The 16,218-nt window shown below is 42.8% G+C and overlaps 1 protein-coding gene across 1 annotated transcript in view; it reads left to right on the top strand.

Moving 5' to 3' along the window:
* The first annotated feature begins 5,091 nt into the window (after positions 1 to 5,091).
* MCF2L2 (MCF.2 cell line derived transforming sequence-like 2) overlaps positions 5,092 to 16,218 on the top strand; it is a 173,640-nt gene continuing 162,513 nt past the window's right edge. Inside the window, exon 1 of the mRNA XM_009288057.1 lies at positions 5,092 to 5,233. Coding sequence (XP_009286332.1) covers positions 5,092 to 5,233 — 142 coding nt within the window. The remainder of the gene's footprint in view (positions 5,234 to 16,218) is intronic.

Genomic DNA, 16,218 nt, shown 5'->3' with positions numbered 1-16,218 from the left:
TCAAGGCTGGAATAACTTGGCATCCAAGCCTAAACCCTGGATCTAGCTGCTCTTTAGCCCTGTGCCAGTTACAGATTGGTAACTTTGGGAATCTGTTTGTTGATCTTGCCAAGCAGATGCCCAGCAGGACAGAAATGCCTTCTGTTCTTGCTGATGTGCTCTTAGCTGCAGAGGTCAAGAAAGCTAGATAAAATAAACCCTGCAGGTGCAGCAGTAAATCCTGCCAACTGCTTGGCCTATGAAGATTCCACTCATCTCTTGATCTCCTGGGCAGCTTCTCTAATCCAGCAGTGATGGCACTGGCTTAGTGATGGCACTGGCTTTTTTTTTTTTTTTTTTTTTTTTTTTTTTTTTTTTTTTTTTTTTTTTTTTTTTTTTTTTTTTTTTTTTTTTTTTTTTTTTTTTTTTTTTTTTTTTTTTTTTTTTTTTTTTTTTTTTTTTTTTTTTTTTTTTTTTTTTTTTTTTTTTTTTTTTTTTTTTTTTTTAATAATGATGGTAACGGTCCTTGATTAGCCCTGGATGTCTATACAGCTTTGAGATGGCAACAGAAGTTCTTTGGCTAGGTTGTCTTCTGATCTTTGCTATGCGCACTCTGCTTTTGGCAGCTCGTGTGGGAGTAAATGTGCACCAACAGTGGCAGAGTTCTTGTTTCCCACTGCTGAAGGTGAGCAAAAATGTTTTGCTCGTCAGTTAGGAAATCACTTTAAGCAGATCAGTGTAATGTGATTCTGAAGCCATATGGCACTGGAATTAGTGCCTTCTAGTGCAGTAACTGCACACTGTAATTGCAACAGTGCTGTATGCTAAAAGTAATTTCAAGAGCAGAGATATTTTTTCCTCTGCTCATTCCTTTTAACTCCTTGGGGCTTAAAACAATGCCTGGGATGTAGCCCTTTATTAAAAAAGGAGGGGGAGGGAATCCTGGTCTGCTTTTTATTAGTGGGAAGAAAATAAATGGAAGTTAATAGGAAAGACCAGTTTCAGTTTCCTAGCTGAGCAGTAGAATGGATGTTACCTGTAACAGCACTAAGTGTGCTCTGAAAATAAACCTTCACCTCAGGCTGCTGAAATGCCTTGTGGCTTATCAGATTCATGATCTGGATGGTGGGGAAGGCAGAAAGAAGGTCACGGAGGTATATGCAAAAGGAATGGTGTATTTCAGCATAGCTATCAAAGAACAGTTCAAACTTCAGATAAAACATCACATAAAATATAGGAAAATGTGAAGCTGGGGTTTCAGGAATGAAATATGGATTTTTTTTTTTCTTAGCTTCTATGTACATCAATCTTATAGCAGCACTGGATTTAGATTACTTATTTCTCAGCCTTGTAGAATACTGTACATAGGTGGGGGAGCTGTGGGTCTTCATGAATAAATAAGATATCTCGTGCTGATCTCACTGTTTTTTTTTTTTTTTTTTAAATCAGTGGTGGATAGGAGAGGCAATTTTTGATTCTCATCTACTAAACTTTCTCGATGGTTCTTACAAGGCTCTGTTGGAAAAGGGATGTCTGTTTCCCCTCAATTGTTTTAATGACTGTGTGGGGTAAGTTGCAAACAGGGAGTGTTTTACAGTATTTTCTAGCTGCCTCATTTACACCTGCAGCAGAAGCAGACTTCTCTCCCTCCTTCCTCTGGCACATAAATGCTGTTCCCAAACTCAATTCTTGACTCTTCAAAAGAAATTATGCCCAGCATCACTGAGATCCAATGTGTTTGTTGCATGTTTCATGCTTAACAGTGATACCAACCACTGGAGCACTGCTTTTTGGGGCAGAAGCATATTATTTCATGAGAAGAGATATGGGGCTTAAACGGATTTAACTGAGTTGACTTTAAATTTGTAGCAGTCCTCTGGCCATACAGTAATTACAGCAAGCTCCAATTCCAAGGTGAACTGATATTTCTAATGCAGCTAGAACTACTGCAGTTCCTCAGGCTTTTTTGGTTAATGGCATCTGAGGATATCTGGGTGGTTGGGTTTTTTTTTTTCCCATTTCTGATGACATGTTCTTACGTTTATTTACTTGCTTATTGATTGACAGATGAACCCAGATGATGTTGCTAGGCAATGATGGCAATTCATGAGCAGAAAATGTCCTCTTCCTTAGCTTTTCCAAACATTTTGCTATGGTTGTCTGGAGCAGTAGGAAAGTAACTCCCTTCCATTCTGTGTTGTCTATGGAGAAGACCCAAGGAAGCATGCTTGCCATTTTCTGTACCTGCTCCCTCCGCTATACTCTTCTGCATGCAAAGAACAGTAACTTGCTTTCAGTCAGACTGATACCTTTTAGCTAACGGAGGAAAATTGTGAAGAATCAATTATTCACACTGAGTGCACGTTTGGTAAGATGTTACATAAAAGCATTCCTGCAAGCCAGCCCTTGCAGCAGCTCCAGTGCAGATACATCCAGTGCCGTACAGAAGAGGTAATTTGTGTGGTAGGAAACAGTGCAAGTCTCTTAGTGCTCCCATGTCAGAGGTTTCCGATACGTGTCAGGAGAAGCTAGCCCAGCTGCTTGTGAAATGTGAATGAAATGAAACTTACGGGAGAATAAACAGATCCTTCTGTCCATCCATCCTAGTCCTCACAGCACAGCACTCAGTCCCTGAGGTAAACCTTATGTGCCCTGTTGCTAAACGTGTAGCAGCTACAGTCAGCTTATTTTTTGTCAGGAGCTGGGTGATGGCAGTGGTAGCCCAGGCATCAGAGATGTGTATTTAGCATTGTAATGGATCAGTGTTTCGTAGAGAAAGACTGAGACTTAGATGATTTTAGATAGTTTTCCTGGTGTGTGCTGTGGCTACCTGTGCTTCAGAAGCTCACACCTAGGGCAGATTTCTTCTTGCATTCCACTTCCAGCATCAAGTCTCCCCCCTCGGAACAGAGTGTCTCACAGATCCTCCTGTTGCTAAGCCACGTGGATACTGGTGGGAACAGCGTATGCAAGGGAGGATGGCAGACAGAAGCGTATGGTCACAAATGCTGGATTCTCCCCCATTGTATATCTATATATGTGCAAGGTTGAAGTGCAGTTATTCTGTGTATGTCAGACACACATGAACATATTGTCAGAAAAGCTTATTTTCCAAGGTACATCATGTTTGCCTGTGTATGGAAGACACCTTGAGCCCTTGTAATGAAAGAAAAGAGGATGGAAGAAAGGCTTTAAGATAAAACTGCTGGGTTATGTTTCTAGTTTTCTTATCTCATGGTGATAGTTTTCTATGAATTAATTCTGCCTTCTGTGCCACTGCTCCCTATCTGCAAAATATTGCAGTCCCCTGGGGATTTCTCTATGGAAGTTCTAATAAATATTTTACAAATGCTAATGACTCAGGTCACCCAACATCATTGTCCTTGCTTTGCAGGCAGGGTTTTGGCAAAGGCAAAGAGCAGGAGGGTGACCAGCTTCACGCCATGCAGCAAACTGGGGGGGAAGGGAGCACAGATCTTTTACTTGAAGAGTGGAGATCCCCTTTATAGCTTCCTTTCATCAAAAGGAGATGTCCTGGGACTCACTACTTCCCAGGTCTGGTAGCTGTTTTACTGCATGGTCAGTTTGTGTGTGCTGGATTAGGGAGCTGAACCAGCTCACTGTGTGGCTGGGGAGCAGCGGAGCTGGCAGGGGAGAAGTGGTAGAAGTTTGTGGAATGGGGAAGAAGTAGGGCTGAGTTGACTTCTGTATGATTCAGCTTACAGGCATTCATGCCTGTCCATCTAGTTATTCATCATTTTAGTAAGGGCATCATGTAAAGCTTTTTTCTCCTGGGCACCTTTGTCCCCTCTAGTTCATTCTCTGAATTCTATTAATTAGGCTTCTCCTTTCCCACTCCGTGTCTAGGGTTCAGCTGTGATCTGAGAGGGCCATGAGCTGAACAGCACTGGATGCAACTATGTAAAGTGCCAATAGGTGGTAGTGCTTGAGGCAGAGGAGGGCAAAGTCTCTCCTGGCCTATGCATAAGATCCTTGCAGGAAGCTTGTTCTGTGCTCAGGTCCCTGCAGTTGAACTCTGGGTTGCAGGTCAGCCCTGATTCATTAGGTTCTCGTTGTATTCTTTGCACTGTCACCAGTGCTGGCCTTGTGCCTGTTCATGCATCTCCTGTGCAGTCCCTCCCGACCCCAGGGAAGGCTCCTTTTTATTTCACTCATCAGGATTGAGTACTCTCTGCACTCAGTTCCCCAAGTACTAGTTTCTTCACAAGGTGCTCTGATCAGTGATTTGTATCACAGTAATTGTTAAAAGGGAAAAAAGTCAGCTTAAATACCCAGCACTTTCAAAGAGAGATTTCTAAATGTATGTTTAAGATCTCTCATTTTGGTGTCAGACTGATGGATCCAACTTCTTTTTAAAAAAATTTGGGTCGGGGGTTGCACAGCTAGCAGACCATGTCTGCCAGCAATATTTCCCTGTTGTCATCCATTTGCTACTCTGTTCATTTAGATTATCAGATCTTATGAGCAGGGACCATGCACAGCAGCAGAGGGCTTTTCTGTACAGTTGCAGCCTCCCAGTACCACTGCCAGACATATGAGTAATTGGTTGAGCAGCTCTGCAGAGCAGTCTCCTTGCACCGTCCAGGCTGAAATGCGGAAGTAAAAAAATCCATTCTCAGTGATGAAGAATCATAAAATCATAAGCCTGAAAGGGACCAAAAATCATGAAGAAAACCCTTTTCTTAAAGAAAAATTCTTTGTGAACATATCTGGCATGCTCTTTAAGAGACATTCTGTGATCTTGCAATGTGCTTCTGGCATCTTCTCTCTTCATTGTCGCTTATAAGATAGCTTTAAATTAATGATAAGGAAGCCGTTCAGGGCATGGGCTGTGCTGAGGTTCACAGCTTTCATTCTGAATGAGAGAATAAAGTAAACTGATATTGAAAGCAAGGAGGGAGAAACAAACACAGTCAGTAAGCCTATAAAAGTCTTAGCCAATTGCAATGGTGAACATCCTGCTGGCGAGGGTGACCTTGAATGAACTAAGTGGGATAAAGTCATCAGCCTGGACTGACGGCTGAAGAATCAGGCTGGATTCCAGCAAACTGAGAGAGCAGATTCCTGACAAGAGTCTCCTGAGCTGTGGCAATGGCTTCCCGGTGTCAGAAATGTGGACAACAGGTGCCCAGGAATCCACCTTTCACTGCTGTCCGGATAACAGAAGGAGAAATGAAATCTTATCATGATTTTATGGGAGGATGCTTTAGACTGGAGTGCATGGCAAAGAAAGGTATGTGCAGCATTTTTAAAAGAAATAGCATCTTCTCTTAGTGGTAGCTGCATTGCATTCCTAGGAGATTTGCAAAAAGATACTATTTTTCTAATGCTTTCTCTGAGGATTCAGTGGTAAAGACAACTGGCTGGATTTGGATATTAACTCAGGTATGAGTGCATCATTTGACTTGGCTGTGTATTTCTGGGATATTTGCAGTGATTTGACCTAGAGGAGGTTAAAATGAATGTTAGACTCATTCTGAATAAATGTTTATTTCACTCGGGTGTTAGACACTGAGGTTTCTGTAAATGGAGCAGGTATTTGCTGCGCATTTGCTGCACCTTTTTGAAAGGAATGTAAGGAGATGGGGCAGTAGGTATCATGACCCAGTTGACCCTGTCACCCTGTGCTCCTAAATTACTATGTAGAAGGTCAATATCTTTCTCACTGTAAAGATTCTGGTTTCACTGTACTCATAACAGAAACTTGGACTATCGAGCTTTTTGTGCTCTGTGTGAGTCAGTCTGGCTACAGGGCAGTATTCCACTCTGAGTGGGTTGCTAGTATAAGATGCTGGTATCCTGACAATTCGTGCTAATTGCATGTTAACTCTGAAGTGGAGTGATGGTAGTTGAAATCTAGGCTGTTGACTAGTCACATACCAAAGTGTTCTATGATTCAGCAATCTTTTCTCTATGTGTCATCTGAGAGGAAGATTAACCAAGGAGACCTTTGGTTTCCTTTGCTCTGTTAACTTGAATAAATACTTAGCAAACCTCAAATCCAGAAATTTATAACGTGTTCACTAGTACGTGACAAAAAGATCCCCAAAAGCATGCAATATGATTGTACTTTCAAGTTGAATTGTTTGTTATGATTTAATTAGCTCTTCAGCAAAGAGAGTTGCATTCAATCTGGTAAATCGAGAATGTTCTGCAGAAAAAGAGGTGGACCAGAAGCAGGTCATCTGCTGGCAGCTACTGCTTACAAATTGGAGTTTGCAGATGCTTTCTTTAATAGGGCTCTAGTGTACAATGCCAGGGTTTGAAAACTGCAAAGCCAGTCCATTGTACCTCTGCTTCTGTCGGGCATCTATCCGTGCTGATTTTTGGGCTCGGTGCCTACCTACGCGTTGTTGTATTTGGCTGACCTTTCGGTAACACTGATGTTTCCAGTTGCACTCTTTGTAATGAGGCATTCTGAGTTCAGCGTAGCATGGCAGAAATGTCTGGTATCTGAGTAAAAGACAGAACAGAATTAATTGAAGTTCCTTCCTGAATCTTTGATCAGGTGCTTCCAGGTTGCGTACGGCTCTGGGGGCCCGTGGGCCTGCTGGAGGCAGAGCTCAGGCATCTGCTGTTCTTTTTCTTCCTTTAGGTAGAGAGGGGAAGAGCTTTGCCATGGTTACTGTTCCCAGGGAAACACCTTCCCTGCCTCTCATGTTGAGAGATGACCTGGCATAGTATTATGGGCGAAAATCCCTTGGAAAATCATTTTCTGCTAGAGAACAGATAGTGTGTCAACTAGTCTGAGCCTGTTGCCATTTTGTGAGGCAGAAAGCATCTTTGCTGCTTTTGTTTTAAATTCGACCAAAGAAGCCACAGGAGGGGCAGAAGTTAGGTTATTGCTAGGGGCAAGGTGCCTTCAGATGCATGCATTAAAGCTGCGTGAGCTGTGAGAATACACCAGTGACAAGTCTGCATGCAGTGGCCATGTTAGAAGGGGACTAAGGAGCTGGCAAGGTGGCATAGGAATTCATAACACCACCACTGCCTGGGTTCTTTTCTTCTGCTCTGAACTGACTCTGACCCTGTACTCATCTCCTGTCTTGTCTTGGCCTTAGTTTTCTTATCTGTAAAGCAGAAGCAGTGGGAATTACCTGCCTCCATAGTGGATCCTGATGACGTAGCTATGACTATCCTTTGAAGATGAGACCAATTTCCCTTTGCAGTAGGTGCTGCATAAACACAGGGGAAGAAAGATGATCTGTCCCAGAGAACTTGGGCTCTGCCTGCCCCATCTTGCCAGTCCTTTACTACGAGCAAAGGCTTGTTGACCAACTCTAGGCGTGGATGCGTGCCTTTTTCTGAGGCTGGCTCTGTCTGCACATAGTGGCAATGCAGGATCATGGATCTCTGTGGCGTGTTCTGACTTGACTCTCCCTTAGGGGTACCCTTTCTGCAATGTAAAGATCCAGCTGGAGTGTTGTTGGGGGCTAATTGGCTAGTGCTTACTCAGTACTTCAGGCACTCCAAAGTATGAAGCATTTTTCGCATACAGACCACATCTGTGGAGCCCTGTGAATATTCTATGGCAATTTTATCTCTTGTACTAAATATCATAACTAGAAGCAATGGAAGGCACACAGGTAACTACAGCAGAAAGAGGCCACGTGGTTGCAGTCAGGCCGGCAGGTAACCTTTGATCAGCAGTACCCCATAGCAAGCAGAGCTCTGCCAAGCTAATCCAGTTCCAGGATCATGCAAGTTCAAGGCTTACTTTGAATCAATGTGATTTGTTTTGATGAGTGGTTAAAAGTGTGGTTGTAATCTCCTGTTCATGTAAAGAGATGAAAATAGTGAATGCTTACAAAAAGATAGTGCCGCTGTGAGGGGGCAGTTGAAGGGCAGTTTCCCTGTGGCCATGTGATGACTGCTCAGAGCTCCACAGCCCTGGCTCCCTGCAACAGGCAGGACGTTGATGTATGAGCTGGCCTAGGAGTGCTGAAGTCCCCTCTGGGGTCTGATGTACAAATGGTGCTGTTTTGAGTACCAGTATGTGACCTTGAGACTCTCTGGGAGCTGCAGCTCCAAGGTGCTATAACTGACAACCAAAGGGAAGGAGCCCCCAGAAAGCCAGGCAAGAAATGTGGCAGGGACTCCAGACCAGGGCTGATCCTCCTTGCAGTGCCCTCAGTTCCTCACAAAAGAGATACTGAAGCTGAAAGCAAAGCATGGCCTCGTCATGAAATACATCATTCTTGGACAGTAGCTCATGTGCCTTTTCAGCGCTGACATGACTATTCATGTCACCCAGCTGCTGGTTCACATATTTTATGCTTGAGGACACCTCCTGCCAAAACAGCCCCTTCTGTCCCCAGATGCTCTTAATTAGCCTGCCTTTTTGTGATGCTGAAGTCCTCCAATGGGACAGCACGGATACTGGGGCTTAACATGGATGGATGAGCATTGGCTGGTTAGACTATGTTTCTGCATGCTGTGGAGCCTGAGGCTGCATGCAGATTATATATTTTTAAGTGAATAAATGTGTGGTTTTTATCTGCGCTCAAGGCTGGTGGCTGTGTAAAACAGGGTAATGAATCTGCAGACACTAAGGAGTATGCAGTTCATTACTGAGACTATTCATGATATTGCTGTTGCTGCAAAACCAGGCAAGATCCTCCTTGCCAGTAGGATGTCTCTTGTGCTAACAGAGTATTTCTGATTTTGTCCTTCTGTAGGACAGAGGAATGCTGCAATTCTGTCTGTCCAGCAATCATGGGCACTTGTTCTCTGCCCTAGTGCTGTGTCTCTCTTACTGCTGGAAATGAAAAGCAGTTCTTCAGATCTATCTGTTCAGGGAGGAAAAGGGACTGAAGTATTGGAAATGGCTTTAGAGCAGTTAAGGATTTAAAGATAGAAAACTGCTTCTATGGCGCTATCTCCAGAATGAAATCCCATCTGAATGAGATCAGACTGAAATTTCATGGACTTTTTGGAGCTTCACCACCTTCAACAGTGAAATAAATGAGAAATGCTTTCCTTTCCCACACAGCTGACCTTTCTACAAAGGTGCAGGTTACTGGGGAAAGTGACTCTTTCATGTGAGGACTGAAATCTGCAGTGTAAGTGGAAGGTGTTTCTAAACCCCTTGAGACTCAGTCACAGTGCCTCCTTGTGCATTGCTCAGAATTCTTCTTGGTTTATTTGCATTCAGTATCTATTCTCTTTAATGTAAAATGCTGCCTAGGGAACCTGGGATAAATTTTTTCAGCTGGCTCTCACTGCAAAGAAAATAGCTAAAATAAAATATTCTGTTTTCCACAGAGGTTTTTCTGAGAAAAGATCCTTATCTTAGATGCTTGTGTCTCTCTTCACCTGTTCCCATTGATATGCAGCCTGCTCTGCTGCTATTGAACAATACTGAACCCTGTTTACCTAATCAGAAAAGTCCAGAGAATGGTGGTGAAAATAGGGAAGGCATAGCTTGATTTCCATTTAAAAAGAGTTTTGAGAGATAAGTAGTACTGAGAAGATCAAGAGAACAAATTCTCAGAGGGCAAGTTATAGCAGAGGCCCTCTGGGTATTTATGTTTTTCCCTTCCTCCCACGATACCAGAACAAGAAACAACTCAGTGAAATGGAAAAGCATTAAACACAGATAGATAGATTGCTGTAATTGGTAATGTTTTATTAACTTGTGGGACCACAAGATAATAGCTCAGTTTGCTTTTTTTGTATCGCCTAAATTGTAGTGTAAACTGTTTGGGGAGAAGATTTCAGGGGAAAATGGTGCTGAATGTACTGGGAGGTTGGAGCGCATCTGTGCAGAGCTCTCACCCTGGTTATGCCCACAGAGCTTATTCTCCAATTTCAGCCAGTTCTGCCGCTTCAAGCCCCACTTAAAGACCCACTTTAGCTGTGCTAGTATGTTGGTGTTGTGTACAAATTCTGTTGCTGCTTTATTATCTGAATCTTGCTGTGGATTAGCCTGCCCAGTGAGGTTTCTAAGCCATGGACTCTCCTCCTTCACCACCTGAACGTCATCTAGTAGAATTACTGGTGCTCAAGTATAAAAGAATGATAAATAAAGCTTGGTTGTAGCAGCCCAGCTTCCTATATATGAATATTTGAACTATGCCAGGCGTCTTGTTGCACAAATTTCTGATCCTATTAGTTCATTCCATTTCTTAAGGGCAAAAAAAAAAGAAATCCTCCAGGCTTTTACAACAGACAAGAATTATTGACCAAACATTTCTTTTTTCACCTTTTTCTAACCCAGGATGTCTCAGCAACTTTGTTCTGCACAGAGACAGCACTTTATTCATATTCAGAACCTGTTCCTGTGAGTCATTAAATTGGGGATTGCTGAGTTCAGGCTATTTGTCTAAACCCTTGAGTCACCACCTTGATACAGTGTGCTGCTGTGGGGACCTCTAAGGAGCAAGGGTCTATATGGCTGAAGATCTGATTATGAAATTGGAAGCTGTTAATTAGTAAGGTCATCCTCTACTAGCATTGGGAAAAGCTGAGGTGAGACGGGAAGAGGTAAAGGAATGGGATACTCTGTTCCATTTTCCCTTGACTTTACCTCTAGACTCAAGAAGGGAGACTTGCCAGAGGATGGATGAAATTGGGGGCAATTATCAAATTTTTAAATCAAAACCGCAGTGAGAATCAACGGGCTGGAAATTAAAGTGAGAGCTTTGAAACACAAGCCAATTTCTTTGTGTTAGGCCAGCTCCAGGGGAAACAGTGGATTTGCAGTTGCCTGGAGTCTTTAACATAAGATTAAAGAGCTTTCTAAAATGCTGGTTTAATCCAATTTCTGTGAACTTCTTGTGTGTTCAACAAGTCAAACACAATGAACCTAGTGGTGCCCCCTGGTCCTGCAGTGAAAGAATCTGGGAAGATGATCTCTGAGTTAGAGGCACTCAGGTATGAGCCATTCTTTGTCATGCTTTTGGAGAGCCATACCCACAGGTGTGAACACATGAACATATGGGGCCCGGTGCTCGGATGGGGCAAATTATTTCAGTGAAACTGGGGTGTATTTAGCAACTGAGGATTAGGTCCTTGAATTTTTTTTTTTTTTTAAACTTCCATATGTACTGCAGATGCTTAACAGTAACAAAACCTGAAACATCAGTAAGTATTACTCTATTCCATATGCTGTATGCTGGTGGGACAATATTTGGGTAGTAAAAAATATTGTTCCACTGACAGAGGCACAACTAAGCCTTTTGAGCTTGATAAAGACATTTTACAGATGCACACTGAAATTACCTTTACTAATTATGCAAATGAAAAAATGTCTGACACTTGTAAATCTAGTTTATGAAACTGAAAGTGCTGTCTGATGAGCTTTCCTTTGAGCATGCAGTGGACTGAGAGGAATTTCTTGGCGCCCCTTCTATGGTGAGTTCATTCCTCTCCTAGTCTCAGGAGTCAGCATAGGTCAGCCATTTACGTTCACTTGCAGAGTTGCATTTAGTCTTCCGACTCCACAGCTGCAGGATCTGCTACTTCGGCAGCATCTCTACACACAGGGTTAAAATGATTTTTAGAGTGTGATTATCTGGCACATTTATCAGCCACTTACATCGATGTGACGCTTGTCCGTAACGCTTTGGAGCTTCTCCCGCCTCTGCTGCTAGAGGACGAGTCTCTGCAGGAAGGTTCGGAACGCTGCCCGGGAGAGGGCAGTGCACTACAGCAGACCCTGGCTGGGGAACTCTGCGGCCTGTTGTGGGGCTCCCGCCGGAGGTGAGCTGGCTCTCGGTGCGTAGCTGGGCTGTTGTCCGTTCGCTGTCCGCAAGCAGAGCTGGAGCTGAATCTGCCACCCACAGCCTCCCCTCCAGAGAGCAAAACGCGTCTGGAGTGGGAGACAGATTTTTGGTTACATGTGGACATGTATAGGCAGCAGAGAGTAACGTTACACACGCACTGGTAAATTCATTTGTTTAGCATGCAGTTTAGAAGAGGCTGGGGAAAGAAAGTGCAATGTAAAAACATGCTACGCATCTTGCTGCTCTCCTAGTCTACCTGTATCCACCTAATGTCTGTCTGTAACACTACAGGTGTCTTAAGCTCTCGTATCTACTTTGTACCTAGCATGGCGATGCTCTGCTTTGGTTTGGCATTTATCAGTAATCCTGTTAGTTTTCTCATGCTATACTATAAACGTTGTGATAATTTGTGTTGGTTGGCTGATGGGGGAAGGATGGAAACAGTGAGTGTGTTATTCTTAAGACAGATCCACTCCAGTACCCTATCTGTATAGACAACTTTGGTCTGCTCATCATTTTACAAGTGGGGAAAACTGAGGTTGGCTGGTGACCTGGATTCCTCTCCCTGTGCCTCAATTTCCCTATCTATAAAATGAGTGACACTTGTCTCTTTTTAGCCTGACTGATGGCAGGACATGTAGCAGAAACAAGATGTTACTACTGCATCATGCATTCTAGCGGACAGCTGCTCTGCTGTACCCTAGGTAAAGAGTGAGTGACCTGTATCTAAAGTTACTCAGCTGCTGGGGTTTGTGGTAAGACAAGGGCAATTTTATCAATAAACCTAATGCTAAAGTGATGACCTGGTATTGCTTCAGACAGCTATAGATGCCATGTTACCATTGTCACACCAACATGAAAGCACATGTGTACTTTCTTCATGCACTGTGCAAACTTGTGTCCTGAAGAATTTGTTGAACTAGATATGCAAGAACTGATTACTCCCCTGTCAAAGAGCTGGCATCATGTTTCCAACCAAATTCATAGGTCTCGTGCAGTTTTCTCCTTTGTCTTTAAACGACAGTACTATGCTTTGGTGTGTGGGTGTGCCATCGGGATAGTACTCCAAGGCAGCTATTCACAGCAGCTTGGTTTCCCTTGGCCCTGAATACTCTACTGTTTGAAGTTATTTTAACAAGAGCCCTTTCCATGCCTTAGTCTGAGCAAGTGAATCTGTTTTGTCTCTTGTCAGGATGTACCTTTGTTTGTGCTAAGCTGTGAATGCCTCCAAAGTGTCTAAGATTCTGAGTGGAGAGCTGCCTGGGAGGGAAGAAGCTAGCTGTACCTTGGGGAGGGTTAAAGCCTGGGTATGGTGTGTGTCAGAGGTCTCTGCTGTGGTTTGCGTTGAAGCAGTTACTAAGCAATTTGTGCAGTCTCCTCCAGGAGAGCGTCAGCTCTTTGGTGCACCGTTGGTTAGATCCAGGACTGCTTCCACAGAAGGCTGCCTCTCTCCACCCTCCCCTCTGCCTCATGTGAACTCATTACCACAGCGGGACTGCAGAGAAGCCAGCCTGCGACACAAGGGAGGGCACATGCTTGTGAGTGTGTATGGGTCTAAAGGGGAGGCATCACGCTTTACAGTGTGTTTCTGTTGCTTTTTCTAATGGGCATCTGAACTGAGATGGTGGTCATAGCTTGGAGAAGGCTGCTGGAGGGGTGGCTGGGTCTCCTTGGACAGAGAGGTCGTCTATGAGTGGTATTTGTCCTGTTACTCAGATATATATTCAGAGTGCTGCTGGCGGCAGTGACGGCTGCTATGGCTCACTGTTTGTCTCCAATGGCAGTAACCAGGGAAATATTTTTGAGCTAACTGGCCTCTGTTCAGGAGTGAGCAAGAAAACAGTCCTTCAGCTCCTGAGCTGGGTGGTCCCTCAAAAATTATGTGGATAGGCGCTAAAATGATTTTGCTGGATGCAATAGTTCAGAGCAGAGCCAGTGGCTGGAATTTTTATGAGATACTCTTTCAGCTGTGAAACTGTCTGCTGGCAAGCTCTGGGGAGGAAAGCATGAAGTCTGCCATACAGCCTGCCGTATCTCTTGATTAGCTTAGTGTCCAAGTATTGCAGTGAATGTATTTCAGCTTTGCAGTTTGCCACATGCGGTTTTTGTTATTCATGATGGATTTCAACATGACAGTGTGGAAATGTGAAACCTTCTTTTGTTGCGTTGTTCTCTGAGCAGGAATTTGTGTTCTAACAGTCCAGTATTGTTGTGAAGCACAGCTTTTGGGAAGAAGACGAATTACCTTTTCTCTGGCAAAAATCAGAAACCATCAAGAAGTGTTTACTACTGAGGGACTAGGCAAGGGGCTGTGCCATGCTGCTGTAAATCTGGATTAATTTCTTGAAGCTGTTGTTGAGATTAGACCTTGGCCTTTAATGCCTTTTATTAGGGAAGTTTCTGTTTTGTGGAGAGCAGGATATAACATCCCCCCTATAATATCCCAGTGTGTGCTCTGTGAAATCAAGCAATGCTATCTCAAAAAAAAAAAAAAAGAAAAAAAAAAGAAAAAAAAAGAAAAAAAAAGAAAAAAAAAGAAAAAAAAAAGAAAAAAAAGAAAAAAATTTACTGAGCAAATGGTTTGGAATGGTGTGTTCCTTTAGCTCTTTGCTGATTATGGGTAGTTCATAATGTATAGTGAAGATTTATTAATAATTTCTTATCTATGTCTTATGATTTTACATAAATATTATAACAAATGTTTTCATAACAGGATGGGATATGAAGTCACCTAAACTGAACAGTGAGAGTATATGCTTTAAGAATTTTATATTAGTTTATATAATTTAGCTTTTATTGGGAATAATTAATCAAAGATTCTTAGATATGTGCATAAATGTATGGTGCATTCTGACACTAAGTAGTTGTCAAAATCCTTGAAGTATAACTATAGATATATATTTATACACTCCAATTTATTTTTGTAGAATGTACCAACAGTAAATCAAAATACTGGCTTATTTTCACTTTCTTTCCAGTTTACTTATGTAGGAGAAAGATTTTGATTTTTTGATTCACCAATCAATTTTAAGACATTTTCTTTAAAAACAAACAAAAAAATCCCAGCCAAACAAGAACATCAAAAGACTGTTTTTCAAGAAGTGGTTAAATGGAAAAAGTGGCAAAATATCTTTCTTCACCCAAGGAAGCCTATACCAAAATCTTTTGAAGTTGGCTTAGAAAGCTGAAATAAACCCTAGAGGGTGCACGTTAGCAGTAGCAGCACTGCATATAATAGTAGCAGGGACCCATCCTGCCTGGGTTGGTAACAGCTTGCTCGCCAATTTGACACAGAAGTGAATAATTGATTTTTAAACTATAGATAGGCCTTATTGAGAACTGTCAACTTCACTACTTCTGAGTCTTGGGGTTCCCCGGGCTCAGATTTTAATTCTGTATGTGAACTTCCTGGCCGTTCTCTATCATTTTAGATTAATAGACATTTAAATGTTTAACAAAACAGGACTCTAAGCATATATACATTTCTTCTAGTTTCAGTGCAGCTGCACATGGACTTAACTTTACCTTATGCACATGCCTGAGGGGTCTGCTGAATTAGCAACCACCTGAAAGTCTGGATTTAAAGCCTGGGGGAAGTTCAGGTTTGGATCAAAAATAACTGTGGTTCACTTGCATTTCCAATGTAAAGAAGGAGCATGCTGGACTCTCTGTGACTTGAAAGTCACTGCAAGCAAGTCCTTGAAAAGTCCTTGCAGTTTGCCAATGTGTGATCTTGAGGGTAAGCTAGAAATTTCCCTGTTGTGTTGTAATGGCAATGTTGACCTGCAAATAACTGGGAATTCTAATTCTCTCCAGTGTCTCTGCTTTCCTGATGCCTGCCTGTCTGTAGTACTTACCTTCTTACTTGGACAGCATTCAAATGGCTCTTAGAGGTTGCCACTAATGTCTGTTTTGAGCCCCTCCTGAATCTTCAAGTTGTGCCAGGGGAGGTTTAGATTGGATGTAAGGAAAAATTTCTTTACTGAAAGAGTGGTGAAACATTGGAACAGGCTGCCCAGGGAAGTGGTGGAGTCCCCATCCCTGGAGGTATTTAAAAGACGAGTAGATGAGGCACTTAGGGACATGGTTTAGTGGACATGGTGGTGTTGGGTCGACGGTTGGACTCGATGATCTTAGAGGTCTTTTCCAACCTCAATGATTCTATGATTCCATTCAGTAAACTTCAAGCACAGGTGTGTGTTAATGGGTTTGCATCTTCAGGGTGGTTAAGATTTTCCAATTCCCGCAGCGGCCCAACGTACCTGCTCAAGAAACTGAAAGTGAGGGGATTTCCAGCTGGGAGGACATGATTTCAGTTCTTTGATATAAACAGCTCTCCTTTCACCCCCTTCCAAGTCAACCATAGTAGAATCATAGAATCATAGAATCATTGAGGTTGGAAAAGACCTCTAAGATCATCGAGTCCAACCGTCAACCCAACACCACCATGCCCACTAAACCATGTCCCTAAGTGCCTCATCTACACGTCTTT

This window comes from Aptenodytes forsteri, unplaced genomic scaffold, assembly GCF_000699145.1.
Source record: "Aptenodytes forsteri isolate BGI_AS27 unplaced genomic scaffold, ASM69914v1 Scaffold72, whole genome shotgun sequence".
In the NCBI taxonomy this organism is placed as follows: domain Eukaryota; kingdom Metazoa; phylum Chordata; class Aves; order Sphenisciformes; family Spheniscidae; genus Aptenodytes; species Aptenodytes forsteri.
This window is presented reverse-complemented; position numbering and strand designations above follow the sequence as displayed.